We start from the raw sequence: 15,256 nt of genomic DNA on the forward strand, positions 1-15,256 counted from the left end.
GATATTTATATGCAATAAAGGCCCAATTGGTTTATTTGTTACCGCCTAACAGATATCTAACAACCAGAGGGAATTTAACATTTAATGAACATTAGCAACAAAAATACCCAAGGGCGGTGCTTCAATCTGTACCTTGTTACAAATGAATCACCATCGAATAGCTATTTTTTATTTTATTTATTATTTTTTATTTTTAGCCCCCATCAAACATGGGTGTATACTTTCTTTTGCCCAGCTGTTTACAAACCATGTTAATATAAGGTGGCTGCGAACCAGTCTGAGAGAGACTGAGAGAAATCAATGCCCTTTGTACACAAAGCATTGTTAACCTTCATCAAGGAATGACGGTGCCACGAGCACTCGGTTACCTTTGGGTAACAGATGTCTCAGATGTTGATTTCTATGATTCATTTGCCTGAGATCTACCCGCTTCATTTTTTTTATTTGTTGTGTGTGTCTTTTCCTATTTTCTAAGTTCGATCGGGATCAGTGGGAACTGCGTTCAACACACTGTTAAACATTAACCATTGCCCTAAGTAATCAACACGGAGATCCAATATGTTGATATTTAGTCTCAGCTACTTATACGATGAAACAACATCATTTACATCTTCTCGATGCTGTTCAATACACATACCAGTTCGGAGTTCTGCATTTTGATTGATCCTTTAGCTGTGATACATATCCGTCAGACCATCACGCCGGGGGAAAATATTTCTTTGGAAACAATTCTCTCTTAAACCCGACAACGAGGCCATTCAAATCTGCTTTCACATGTCAAACTTTGCTTAAGACCCCGCTGAGTCCAAGTCAAGACATGACAAGAGTAGTAAAATATGCCAGACAGAGAACCAAACGAACAACATCTAAGAGAGTGAATTTGTTTCAGTGTCAACAACACAGCTTGACTGTGACGTCATAATCTATGACGTCAGAACATTATAGTGGTGTGTACTTCAGAACTAAATATTATCACTTCATATTCTCTTGTGAAGACCCTTTACCTCAGGCTTACCGGGTATCTGCGCCAGGCGATTTTAATTGTCTTTGAAGTGATCTGAGTGTAGCGTAAAATATCGTCATTTGATCATTCAATTTAAGTTTGATCATTCATGTTACTGTGAATATTAGACTAATTTCTTATCTCTTCAACTATTACACAAAACACTTTGTGTTGGTTGATTGAAAAAAAACCTCACCAGCGTTCACACATTTGATAAATGTAATGTTATTCAATTTGAAACTTCACGGTAACACGTTCGGTTTCAAATGAAATTAACATGTGCCAATCTCCGTTTGAAACCTCCAAATTAATAACAGAAGGTTTATCTCTCAATTCAGACCTTTGACCAAACGGAACTTCCTAATAGAGTATCTACGTATTTTTTTTACTTACAGATAGCGTGCCCATCTACGTCGTTGTAGTATTGGTGCTGTTTGGCGTAATCATCGTCGGCCTCATCGGCACCTTCTTCATCTACAGGTAAGCCACCGTGGTTGACAGACAGTATCCCATATAACTTACGATAGCCTACGTTGATACATGGTAACCTGATGATTGTTAGACGATAACTTACAATTGATATTTTGTGCAAAACAAGGTCTTATTAAAGAGCAAAGTTTGTTTTGTTCTGACCACCGTCTGCAATGGATCTCCATTTGACCAGACTCCGCAGGAACCACCACTAACTCTCCCTGTCCGGATGGTCCCGTGAAGATTCCGGGTTAGAATTGGTCCTCAGCAACCCATGTTTGTATGAGGCGACTGGGTGTTCAGGCTCGCTGACTTGGTTGATGCATGTCATCGTATCCCAATTGCATAGATCGATGCTCGTGATGTCAATCACTTGATTGTCTGGTCCAGTCTTGATTATTTACAGACCACCGTCATATAGCTGGAATATTTTTGGGTGCGGTGTTAAACAAACAAATAAACAACTAACAAACAAACAATCCCTGCCCGAGTGAAAATAGCTTTGAACGTCTTCATGATTCAAAGGGATGATCCCTACTCATAATTAGTTTATACACACATCGGTTCATTAGGTACATTATGTGTAAGAATGTTAAAATGCTAAAAATGTACTGACAGGATACGCTTACCTTTTCGCAGACACATGGTAGCATCACTAATTGATAGTTATTAATAGACACATGGTCCTGATCTAGTCGAAATCGTTCATTGGATTAGGCGTTTGACGATTCAGGATGTATTGTAATCATAACATTAAGTTTTGAATCCTGGTTGAGTGAGTGAGTTAGTTTGGTTCAAGGCGGCTTTGAACAATATTTCAGTTACACCACGGCGTGTTAGATTGGAGTAGGAGGGTAAACCCAAACTTAAAAGGGTTTTAGACATTTCCACATTGATGAAACCCGCAAGCACGGGTATGGTGCTGACAAACCTATAAACATAATCAGGGCAAATCTGGGATTCGGTCACTATAGTTGTTTTCTGGCACGCCTATGGTACTCCGCACAGCGAATTGGGACGCTCTAAACCAGGGGGCGTGCCTTCAGTACCCGTCCCCTCCCACAATTTATCTTGTCATGTGTAATTTTATATATCATATGTAATAAGATGAAAAAGATTTTACAGAATGCCACAGTTAATCAGTTTCTATTCTAAACATGATAAAAATAATAATCGGACTCGTAAATAGTCTTCCGTCTACAACATTCGCCATAAACGTCCATGTGACGTCAGCCGGTGATGTCCTGAAATAAACATAATTAAAAATCGCCAATTAACCATAAACATAAAGAAACAGAACGAAGTTGCCAACTAATGAGATTTACTTCGTTTGCAAAGCTGATAAACCTAATTATTGTGCTAGATTTGTCTTTGAGTTATATATATATATACGACTGATGTTCGTTAAATTATCTCCAGACATGAGTATAAAATATGTCTGGTAGATATAGGTTGTTTGAGTGACTGGAGAGTGTCTGCATCGCATGCGATATAGAAAGACAGAACTACTTCTGATGTATTCAGACATTTGCTGTCATTTTGTTATTCCCGATGAAAAAAATAGACATTGTTTTCTTTTGCTATAAACTTATCATTACTGAGGGACTCTAGAAGTGACATCGGCGCAATGATGTCCCTTATAGGTTTCCATAATATAAAATCATGACTCCATAAGAAATTAGAATTGATCATGGATATCATGATATGGATCTTGTTGAAACGATTGCATGCTGTCGGTGCAATGTCATATCACGGATGAACTCATATCTTACCTTATAGCCTCCGTAGAAATCTTGCGATGGTGTAGGTCGACATTATCTCATGCTTGACGAACGAGTCGACTGATTGTGAGGTAACAAAGGATGATCTGGCTGATTGTGTGGTAACAAAGGATGATCTGGCTGATTGTGTGGTAACAATGCATGACCTGGAGGGTTGTGAAGAAACAATGGATAACCTGGCTGATTGATGGTAACAATGCATGATCTGGCTAATTGTTTGGTAACAATGCATGACCTGGCTGATTGTTTGGTAACGATGCATGACCAGGATGATTGTGTGGTAACAATGCATGATCTGGCTTATTGTTTGGTAACAATGCATGACCTGGCTGATTGTTTGGTAACGATGCATGACCAGGATGATTGTGTGGTAACAATGCATGATCTTGCTAAATGTTTGGTAACAATGCATGACCTGGCTGATTGTTTGGTAACGATGCATGACCAGGATGATTGTGTGGTAACAATGCATGATCTTGCTAATTGTTTGGTAACAATGCATGACCTGGCTAATTGTTTGGTAACAATGCATGACCTGGCTGATTGTTTGGTAACGATGCATGACCAGGATGATTGTGTGGTAACAATGCATGATCTTGCTAATTGTTTGGTAACAATGCATGACCTGGCTGATTGTTTGGTAACGATGCATGACCAGGATGATTGTGTGGAAACAATGGATGACCTGGATGATTGTGTGGTAACAATGCATGACCTGGTTGATTGTGTGGTAACAATGCATGACCAAGCTCATTGTGTCGTATCAATGCATGACCTGGTTGATTATGTGGTAACAATGCGCGACCAAGATGATTGAATGGTAACAATGAATTATTTGGCTGATTGTGTGGTAACAATGTATGACCAGGATGATTATGTGGTAACAATACAATACCTGGCTGATCGTGTGGTAACAATGCATGACCAGGATGAGTGTATGATAACAATGCATGATCTGACTGATTGTGTAGTAATAATGAACGACCTGGTTGATTGTGTGGTAACAATGCATGACCAGGATGATTGTATTCTAACAATGGATGACCTGGCTGATTGTGTGGTAACAATACATGATCTGGCTGATTGTGTGGTAACAATGTATGGCCTGGTCCATTGTGTAGAAACAACGGATGACCTGGCTGATTGTGTAAAAACAATGGATGATCTGGATGATTGTGTAGTAACAATGCATGACCTGGATGATTGTGTGGTAACAATACATGATCTGGCTGATTGTGTGGTAACAATGCATGGTTTGGACCATGGTGTAGAAACAATGGATGACCTGGCTGATTGTGTGGTAAAAATGCATGACCAGTATGGTTGTGTAGAAACAATGCATGACCAGAATGCTTGTGTGGTAACAATGCATGACCTGGCTGAATGTGTGGTAACAATGCATGACCTGGATGATTGTGTGGTAAAAATGCATGACCAGTATGGTTGTGTAGAAACAATGCATGACCAGAATGCTTGTGTGGTAACAATGCATGACCTGGCTGAGTGTGTAGCAACAATGCATGACCTGGATGATTGTGTGGTAAAAATGCATGACCAGTATGGTTGTGTAGAAACAATGCATGACCAGAATGCTTGTGTGGTAACAATGCATGACCTGGCTGAGTGTGTAGTAACAATGGTTGACCATGATGACCTGTGGAAAAAACGGAATCACTTTGGGACCACTTTATCAGAAGATCATTTGAAAGATGTTCATTTTACAAATTTTTGTCGTTAATAAGAAGCGTGATTCACTTAATTAAACAAAACACGTATTGTCCACGAATGCGTTCAGACGTTTGCAAGCTACGATATATCATATTGCCTCCCAGCCACGCCCAGGCTGTGTGGAAGCAACGTGACTCGATCATGTTTTCCCATCAAATTCACGGCAAACATTGTCATTAATTATTGGAATATACTACTATTGTCCCAAATACAATTATTGGTCGTATTATCGTATGTCGTTGTGATCGAAAGATGGGTCACTATAACGAATGGCTAATGATGCGCAATGTTTTGCTTTGCGAAATGGTGTGTTATTAAGAGCCACTCTAAGGTGGACTATTAACTTTGGCATGTATTCTCAATACCGTGAAGCACTTCGGTCAATATGCAAATATTGAATATTTGTGACATTTTCATGCTATTGGAGATATACTTTTGTTTGATGATAGTGTCGGACACAGTGTACAAACATTTATAAACGATAGCAGTTTATATTTGGGAGGGCTAATTGCAGTCACATGAATATAGGGCCTAATTTTCCACAATTATACGTCAAATGTATTGGCAGGCGTAACAGTGTTGTGGCGTATGATATTTATCATACATATTTATCCTTTTTTTTTTATCAATTTACGGACGTTCAGCTGAGTTACGCAAAAAAGCAGTATCGAGATTTATGATGTTAACCAATTCAAACAATGGCAAATAATAACGATACCAGGTGTTCGCGAAAAGAGTAGCGTATCCTGCCCCACTTGTGGCACCCGTCACAAACACATGTAAAGGCAAGTCAATTGTTCATCTGAAAAATAGGGAATTGCATGAGACATTTCTTTTGTCAGTGATGCGTCAAATCGTCCAACACGTCTACTATAAAACTAAAATACTATTTAAGGCGATATTCTCTTACCCATTACATTTGACCATAGCTGCATTGGCTGTCTCAGTGATAGTGACGTCTTGAAATACCATTGATGTTCTGTTTTCTAAACATGAGCAGATTAGATGAATTAGGTGAATTTTGTAAAGCCAATAATAAGTTAAAAAAAGAAACTCCAGATTTTACTTACAGTGGTTGGGTGTGTCTCCTCGAGTTAAGTGGATGTCATGGAGCTTTTTCAGTCTTCAACAAGTGATTAAATTCCACACTACAACGCTAATTGTCTCTACCATGTCGTCAAAAGATAACATTAAATTTATCGAGTAATAAAATTTCACTGTTACTTAAGCTGATAGCGCAGCGCGTTGCAACACAGAACCGTTCTAGTTGTTTATAGATAATCAACCTTAATTAACGCAGCGCAGCGACAGCGCGACGTCTGTAATATTTTTTAATCAAAGAAAAAAGCCATTTGCACTGCTTGCTGCCCGGATGCTTTTTATGATGTCATTTTCGGATGAAAATAAAACACATGGTCAGACAAATACAGACTTTATTCAAGAAAAGAAATCGATGTTAAAATCACAAATAAACAAAGAATGACTGCTTCTTGAAGTACAGACATCCGTGTCTGTATGCCAGTGACGCCGAAATGACAAATAATTCTTAGACATCCTGAGTTATTGGGTGAAGCGAGTGCTCTCTAGGTCGGGTTCTTTCACAAGACGATAGCATTCTCCATATTGCATCCTTCTCTGTAGGATATTGTGCCTCCAAAACACTCTCTCTTTTTGCGGTTGTATTTGTCTCAGGTATAGGTACATATGTACCAACGTTTCTTTTCCACGGTCAATATCTTCTCCCACAAATTGGTTGTCAAGGTTTCCCTCATAATAGTAGAGGCATCTCCTAACATAGGAATCAATTAGTTATTTTCTTTAATTAATATTAAATCATTTTGCACATTTGAGATCTGGAAAATTACGTCTATTCAAGTGATATCTTATGTTTTATATTTCTTTAACAAATTTCGCCTTTATCAGATAATCGGCAAGTTAGCTGCATTGAAGCGCTGCCCAAATGTTTTGTTAAAATACAAGGCACTTACGCACGTCACTGCGCAGCTCTGTCACAGCGCTGGTTTAGTGTAGATTCTCAATTTACAGACATGTGTAATTGGTCATAATTGAAACCAATCTGGGATCATTACGCGTCAGACCACCCGTACCCTCCTCGTTTAAAAATAAAAAATATATACAAAAATAAAATCGAATCCGCATTATTGAGATTTACGCCAATGTTGAAATAAATAACTGAAATACTGTTCAAGGCGGCGTCGAACCCATCTCACTAACTCATTTCAATAAAAATGTTTGTTTGTTGTTTAACGCCGCACTCAGCAATATTCCAGCTATATGACGGCTGTCTGTAAGTAATCGCGTCTGGACCAGACAATCCCGTGATTGACAACATGAGCATCGATCCACGCAATTGGGATACGATGACATGCATCAACCAAATCAGCGAGTCTGACCACCCGATCCCGTTAGTCGCCTCTTACGACAAGCATAGTCGCCTTTCACGGCAAGCATTGGATGTTGAAGACCCATTCAACCCCGGATCTTCACGGGCCTCGATAAAAATGCTGTGATTTGATGACATTATTTATTATCCAAAGACGGGTGCGATGGGAACGTGATCTGAAGGACATGTCATGGCGCGTCAGCCTCAGCGACATCATATTCCGCAGCAAGGCCAACGACAGCCAGCGTTTCAGCAAGACCTCAATCGTAAGTTTATTATCACCAAATAAACCTGTTAAACTCCGTCCTTTATCACCCAAACAACTGTGAAACCCCATTCTTTATCATCCAAACAACAGTGAAACCCTGTTCTTTATCGCCAGAAACACAATGAAACCCTGTGTTTATCGCTAGAAACACAGCGAAGCCCAGTTCTTTATCGCTAGTAACACAATGAAACCCTGTGCTTTATCGCTAGAAACACAGAGAAACCCTATGTTTATCGCTAGAAACACAGCGAAGCCCCGTTCTTTATCGACAGTAACACAATGAAACCTGTTCTTTATCGCTAGAAACACAATGAAACCCTGTGTTTATCGCTAGAAACACAGCGAAGCCCCGTTCTTTATCGACAGTAACACAATGAAACCTGTTCTTTATCGCTAGAAACACAATGAAACCCTGTGTTTATCGCTAGAAACACAGCGAAGCCCCGTTCTTTATCGACAGTAACACAATGAAACCTGTTCTTTATCGACAGTAACACAATGAAACCTGTTCTTTATCGCTAGAAACACAGGGAAACCCTGTTCTTCATCGCCAGAAACACAGCGAAGCCCCGTTCTTTATCGCTAGTAACACAATGAAACCTGTTCTTTATCGCTAGAAACACAGCGAAGCCCCGTTCTTTATCGCTAGTAACACAATGAAACCTGTTCTTTATCACTAGAAACACAGCGAAGCCCTGTTCTTCATCGCCAGAAACACAGTACAGTCAATGTGTAAACTGACTGAAATTTTCACGTAGGCAATTTCCCAAAACGCAAAAATATTCCAGTTGTGTCACTATTATTTTTCTCTTTCTAATATCAGGATAACGAGTTTCAAAGATGTGCCTCACTACGCCACCAACCAATCTCATTAAAATCAGACCTTAGTTCTCGCTACCGCTAAACAAAGATCTAAAGACATCACATTAGGGGTCACGTCAGAACGACCTTTCCTCCGACCAATCAGAGCGTCGCTTTCCAGATTATGAAAGTGACAGTCGCAATGTGATTTCTAATCATGCAACCTCGAAAACTTTAAAACGGGATATTCCGAACGACAGTTACGGGTTTAACGACTGAATCCATACACTCTAGACCATCTATTAGCCATTCCAGAATGTTTTTTTTGTTCAGGTTTCAAATTTGTAATCGAGAATTTGTCAAAATATGTTTCGAAGCGTAGTCGCCAATTTGAAATTAGTGCCGTAAAGCACGAGAAAGATGCCTTCTGATTGGTATTTTCCATTGGTCGGTCAAAGTTCGCGCAAGGTCGGTCTGACGTGACCCGTAATGGCATGTCCTCAGATCTTTGTTTAGCCGTAGCGAGAACTAAGATCTGATTTTAATGAGATTAGCCACCAACAGATTGAAAAGATATAATTAAAAGAAATCGAAAGTCATTGTATAATTTTAATCCTAGCATAATTAGTCCGATGTGATGTTTTTACGACCTTTAGAACTTCTTCATAACTTTTAGTTAATCTGACGGGAAAATAATTGTAAATTGACTGAAATATTTTGGCATCTTGTAAATTACCAAAGTGTAAATTTCAGTCATTTTACACATTGACTGATTTTACATATTGACTGTAAGAAATACATGCACTAACTTCTTAAATATACATCCATGACTGCAGCAGCTATTTTTGTTATTATTACGATGATAAGCGTATATATGTCGTTAGTAATATGATAATCATGCAAATATTATTTGTCTTTGTTTTGACGAAATTCGTATTGCAGAGATATGATGTGCTGTAAAATCAATTGTATGCACAAATATCATATGTCGTTATTACAATAACTTGTTGAAAGTTATTTTTAACATCCACCCCATCCCCCATTACCCACGGCATCCCCCATCACTACACATTGTGTTACCTGTTTATTGCTAGGCCTGGTTGGGGGACAACAGCGGCAACAATAGTGACGACGTGGGTGAGCAGTGCTTCGCCAAGATTGGAGTATATAAGGTGAGAATACGGGAGTTGCATAAACGGTGAGAATATGGTCGGAGTATATAAGATGAGGCCAAAATAGCTATATATGAGGTGAGGCTATTGTAGGAATATATTATTAGTTATGGTGTCTTTAGTTGCCGTATACGGTGTCATATTAAGTTAGCCGAAAAATATTGGGCGAGGCTTCAGCAGAGCCCAATATTTTTCTGCTGACCTAATATGACACCGTATACGGCAACTAAAGACGCCATAACGAATTTATTATGCCGAAAAGTTTACACTTTCTGGTGTCAATATCGCACATTTTGAATTTTATCAGAGATCTCATCGGTGCTACTAACAAAGCGTTTGACAGCCATTGCTGATGTCAAAGGGAGACAACTCTTCAAACCTTAGAGGCCAAACCGTGTTGAAAATTTTAGGTATAATCTATATCAATAATGTCACGAATTTGATCTAAAAAACAGATTAATGTCCTTGCACATCACAATTAATGATAGTAAAACACAAAACAGTGTCAAATAACGAATATCGGTACCAGCATTTCCGTGTGAAATATGTGAGGTGGGTGTAGGAAAATATAGGTGTTACTGACGGTATACGGTCTCATATTAGGTCAGTGTCAACCATCTTGGATTTTTACTGATGGTATACGGGCTCATGTGGGGTCAGTAGTTCTGCTCTCTGATTGGTCAATCTCACTTTGAGGCCTAATAAAAGGTGAGAATATGGTCGAAGTATATAATGTGAGAGAATACGGTAGGAGTAGATGAGGTGAGAATATGGTCTGAGTATATAAGGTTAGGCTATGGTAGGAGTATATAAGGTGAGAATGTGGTAGGAGTATATGAGGAGAGAATATGGTAGGAGTATATAAAGTGAGAATATGGTCGGAGTATATAAGGTGAGGCTATGGTATGAGTATATAAGGTGATAATATGGTCGGAGTATATAAGGTGAGGCTATGGTATGAGTATATAAGGTGATAATATGGTCGGAGTATATAAGGTGAGGCCATAATGGGAGAATAGAAGGCGAGTCTAATAGGACTATACAAGATGAGGCGATGATATAGATATACACTATGAGGTTATCGTAGAAACATACATGGTGATGCTTTTTTGGAATATATACGGTGAACCTATGGCAGGGGCATACAAAATGATGACGCTAAAGGAAAATACACTATGGGAAGTGGCAGGGATGAACGAAGTCTTTTTGACATTTTTGATATACAAAGTTGGATTAAGGCACGGATTTACAAGATGAGGTTGTGACATGGATATACAAAGTTAGGATAATGCACGCATTTACAAGACGAGGTTGTGATATGCATTACTAGGTTAGGATAAATCACTCATTTACAAAACAGGATTGTGACATGGATATACAGGGTCAGAATAAGGCACGGATTTACAAGCTGAGGTTGTGATATGGATTTACAAAGTTAGGATAATGCACACATTTACAAGACGAGGTGACATCGATATACAAAGTTCGGATAATGCACCGGTTTACAAGATAAGGTTGTGCTATGGATATACAACGTTAAGATAAAGCAAGGATTTACAATATGAGTATGATCTTATTGTTACTGTGATGTTGACATGTACACGTATGCCTATTGTAAGCAGACAACAACCAGTTGCGTCATTCTAGCACGCATTAGGAATACCGTTATTCCCTTGGCATTTTGATAAATTGATATTTTATATAATTATTTTTGACAGGTAGACGTTTTCTTGCTTCTAATATTTATAATCAGATATTCACGTTTTAAATAATTTCATAAACACCCATATATCCCTGACGAAACTGACTTTATTTGATACACCAGGGCGAAACTGTTGCTGTGAAGAAAGTTGAGTGTGACAAGATTGACCTCACCAGGAACGTGTTGATGGAGTTCAAGCAGGTGACGTTGTCCCCCAAAACAATGCGATATGTATTAGGCCTTATATTTTTATAGATGGTTTAGGAAAGTCAAAACATAATGAAATTAGAAAAAAAATCCACGAGATTGTATCGTAAGAAATGTTAAACAATATGTATACACAACTTCATTTTAAGAAACAAAACAATATTAATCATCTTTCAGTATCTTCGCCTGTTAAAACTTGTTTGTTTTTCATTCATTAGTAGAGTAGTAATCTGGAGGTTGAATAGTTACAATTTCTATTTCGACCACCTACAAGGTCTTATCTGTGAACGACATAAGTATTCACATATTTCCTACCTCTCCTGATGGGTCAACGGGTAGGGATATGTACATTTTTACCTGTAACCTGTTTCCTTCCATTATTGTCAGGTGCGAGATTTGCAACACGAGAACTTGACGAGATTTGTGGGAGCAGTTATTGAGCCCAGCAAAAACTACCTCCTGACGGAGTACTGTAACAAAGGCAGCCTGCAGGTACTTCATTCGGCACTACTCGCCAATTCCCGTAACCTGCAAGAAGACTTTCCCTTCTTCATTTTATTCATGTCTTTTCTCACAGCCAACGGCATCTGTTTCGTCGGATAATTGAGACTGGTTATTCTCTGTCGTTGAGGTTTTGTATTTCTTAACGTGGTAGTAACGAGTGTTGAACCATACTAAATATAACCCGCATTCAGGGTTGATGTCATAAAGATGTACAGTGGTATATATTAAAAATACACTTGTCTTGAATTACAGTAAAGCCTCGTTAACTCGAAGACATGTACCCATCGAACGTATATGGCCTTATTCGTTGTTCGGTACAAGCGGGGCGCCAATAATGATTGTCGATACTTATTCCACCGGAACCAGGTCACATTGGTTTAAACGATATGTCGATTTAACAGAGTTCGAATTAACGAGGTTTCGCTGTACGTACATCCAAGAGTTTTGCATCGCTATGTATACGGCGACAGATTGTACACTTTATAATAAGGAGATGGTGTGATGTATTCCAGGACGTACTGCAGAACGACAATATCAAGCTGGACTGGACCTTCAGGCTCTCTCTACTCAGAGATATTGCCAGGGTAGGTTTACATATAGGGTCTCCGCTCAGAGATATTGCCAGGGTAGGTTTACATATAGGGTCTCTGCTCAGAGATATTGCCAGGGTAGGTTTACATATAGGGTCTCCGCTCAGAGATATACCGAGGGTCAGACATATTGCCTGGGTAGGTTTACATATAGGGTCTCCGCTCAGAGATATTGTCAGGGAAGGTTATCATATAGGGTCTCTGGTCAGAGATATTGTCAGGGAAGGTTAACATATAGGGTCTCTGGTCAGAGATATTGTCAGGGAAGGTTAACATATAGGGTCTCTGGTCGGAGATATTGTCAGGGATGGTTAACATATAGGGTCTCTGGTCAGAGATATTGTCAGGGAAGGTTAACATATAGGGTCTCTGGTCAGAGATATTGTCAGGGAAGGTTAACATATAGGGTCTCTGGTCGGAGATATTGTCAGGGAAGGTTAACATATAGGGTCTCTGGTCAGAGATATTGTCAGGGAAGGTTAACATATAGGGTCTCTGGTCAGAGATATTGTCAGGGAAGGTTAACATATAGGGTCTCTGGTCAGAGATATTGTCAGGGAAGGTTAACATACAATATCTCTGGTCAGAGGTATTGTCAGGGAAGGTTTACATATAGGGTCTCTGGTCGGAGATATTGTCAGGGATGGTTAACATATAGGGTCTCTGGACAGAGATATTGTCAGGGAAGGTTAACATATAGGGTCTCTGGTCAGAGATATTGTCAGGGAAAGTTTACATATAGGGTCTCTGGTCGGAGATATTGTCAGGGAAGGTTAACATATAGGGTCTCTGGTCAGAGATATTGTCAGGGAAGGTTAACATATAGGGTCTCTGGTCAGAGATGTTGTCAGGGAAGGTTAACATATAGGGTCTCTGGTCGGAGATATTGTCAGGAAAGGTTAACATATAGGGTCTCTGGTCAGAGATATTGCCAGGGTAGGTTAACATATAGGGTCTCTGGTCGGAGATATTGTCAGGGAAGGTTAACATTTGGGTCTCTTGTCAGAGATATTGTCAGGGAAGATTAACATATAGGGTCTCTGGTCAGAGATATTGCCAGGGTAGATTAACATATAGGGTCTCTGGTCAGAGATATTGCCAGGGTAGGTTCACATACCTCCTTCACTGGTCAGAGATATTGTCAGGGAAGGTTAACATATATGGTCTCTGGTCAGATATATTGTCAGGGAAGGTTAACATATTGGGTCTCTTGTCAGAGATATTGTCAGGGAAGGTTAACATATAGGGTCTCTGGTCAGAGCTATTGTCAGGGAAGGTTAACATATAGGGTCTCTGGTCAGAGATATTGCAAGGGAAGGTTAACATATAGGGTCTCTTGTCAGAGATATTGCAAGGGTACATGTAGGTTCACATACCTCCTTCTCTTGTCAGAGATATTGTCAGGGAAGGTTAACATATATGGTATCTGGTCAGAGATATTGCCAGGGAAGGTTAACATATAGGGTCTCTTGTCAGAGATATTGTCAGGGAAGGTTAACATATTTCTCTGGTCAGAGATATTGTCAGGGAAGGTTAACATATAGGGTCTCTGGTCAGAGATATTGTCAGGGAAGGTTAACATATAGGGTCTCTGGTCAGAGATATTGCCAGGGAAGGTTAACATATAGGGTCTCTTGTCAGATATTGCAAGGGTAGGTTCACATACCTCCTTCTCTTGTCAGAGATATTGTCAGGGAAGATTAACATATAGGGTCTCTGGTCAGATATATTGTCAGGGAAGGTTAACATATAGGGTCTCTGGTCAGATATTGTCAGGAAAGGTTAACATATAGGATCTCTGGTCAGAGATATTGTCAGGGAAGGTTAACATATAGGTTCTCTGGTCAGAGATATTGTCAGGAAAGGTTAACATATAGGGTCTCTTTGTCAGAGATATTGGCAGGGTGGGTTTAAATATCAACAACAACAACAACTACAGCATAAACAATTGTAGTCAAAGTAATACGATTGACGACGATGATGATAACGTCGATTATAGATTTCTGTCACTTAAGTCACATTGCTTAACACAGTGGCTCCCTTTACTCAGATCTGCATTGCGAGGGTAGGTTAAGAGATCATAGGCCCTCTCTTCTAAGAAGTTAATTGTAAGGGTAGATTTATGGGAAACAATCCCCACTTTAATAGAAGGTATAAGAACACATAATGTTCAGATCGAACGTTTTATGCCTTAGTGTCATCTTCCCGAGGCAAGAGAGTTAACTGACGATAAAGTCCAGTTCCCAACTTTGCCGAACTAGGCTGGTATTATGGAGTTACATTTTGGCTGGACTAACGAGTCTATGCAAAGTCCAATCACAATCGTGCAACGAAATTGAAATCCGGTTCTTAAACTGTTGTGCAGATTTCGGTCGATTGTAGGATTTGCAAATCATTTGCACTGCCAACTCGTTGTCAACAGATGTTTTCCAAATCTTTTTATATTTTTAATCAAGGTGCTCACTTGATTTGATGCACTTCGCGATGTAAGACCCGTTTTATCACATAATAGATCTTGATTACCGATCAGATCGTCTTGACTGGGCGCCGCCATTTAGTTTGAAGCAAATGCAAGTGATACGAGAGGTGCAATCTGATTGGTCAATAGGAGAGACATAGAAGGGA

General features: G+C 39.4%; 1 protein-coding gene across 1 annotated transcript in view; it reads left to right on the plus strand.

The window, feature by feature from the left end:
• The window catches only part of LOC124126169 (atrial natriuretic peptide receptor 1-like), a 57,992-nt gene that overhangs the window by 32,806 nt on the left and 9,930 nt on the right, over nt 1-15,256 (plus strand). Inside the window, exons 8-13 of the mRNA XM_048386405.1 lie at nt 1,399-1,483; nt 7,542-7,653; nt 9,551-9,628; nt 11,454-11,531; nt 11,925-12,029; nt 12,554-12,625. Coding sequence (XP_048242362.1) covers nt 1,399-1,483; nt 7,542-7,653; nt 9,551-9,628; nt 11,454-11,531; nt 11,925-12,029; nt 12,554-12,625 — 530 coding nt within the window. The remainder of the gene's footprint in view (nt 1-1,398; nt 1,484-7,541; nt 7,654-9,550; nt 9,629-11,453; nt 11,532-11,924; nt 12,030-12,553; nt 12,626-15,256) is intronic.

This window comes from Haliotis rufescens, unplaced genomic scaffold (genome assembly GCF_023055435.1).
Source record: "Haliotis rufescens isolate VD_foot unplaced genomic scaffold, xgHalRufe1.0.p SCAF_6, whole genome shotgun sequence".
NCBI classification, from domain to species: domain Eukaryota; kingdom Metazoa; phylum Mollusca; class Gastropoda; order Lepetellida; family Haliotidae; genus Haliotis; species Haliotis rufescens.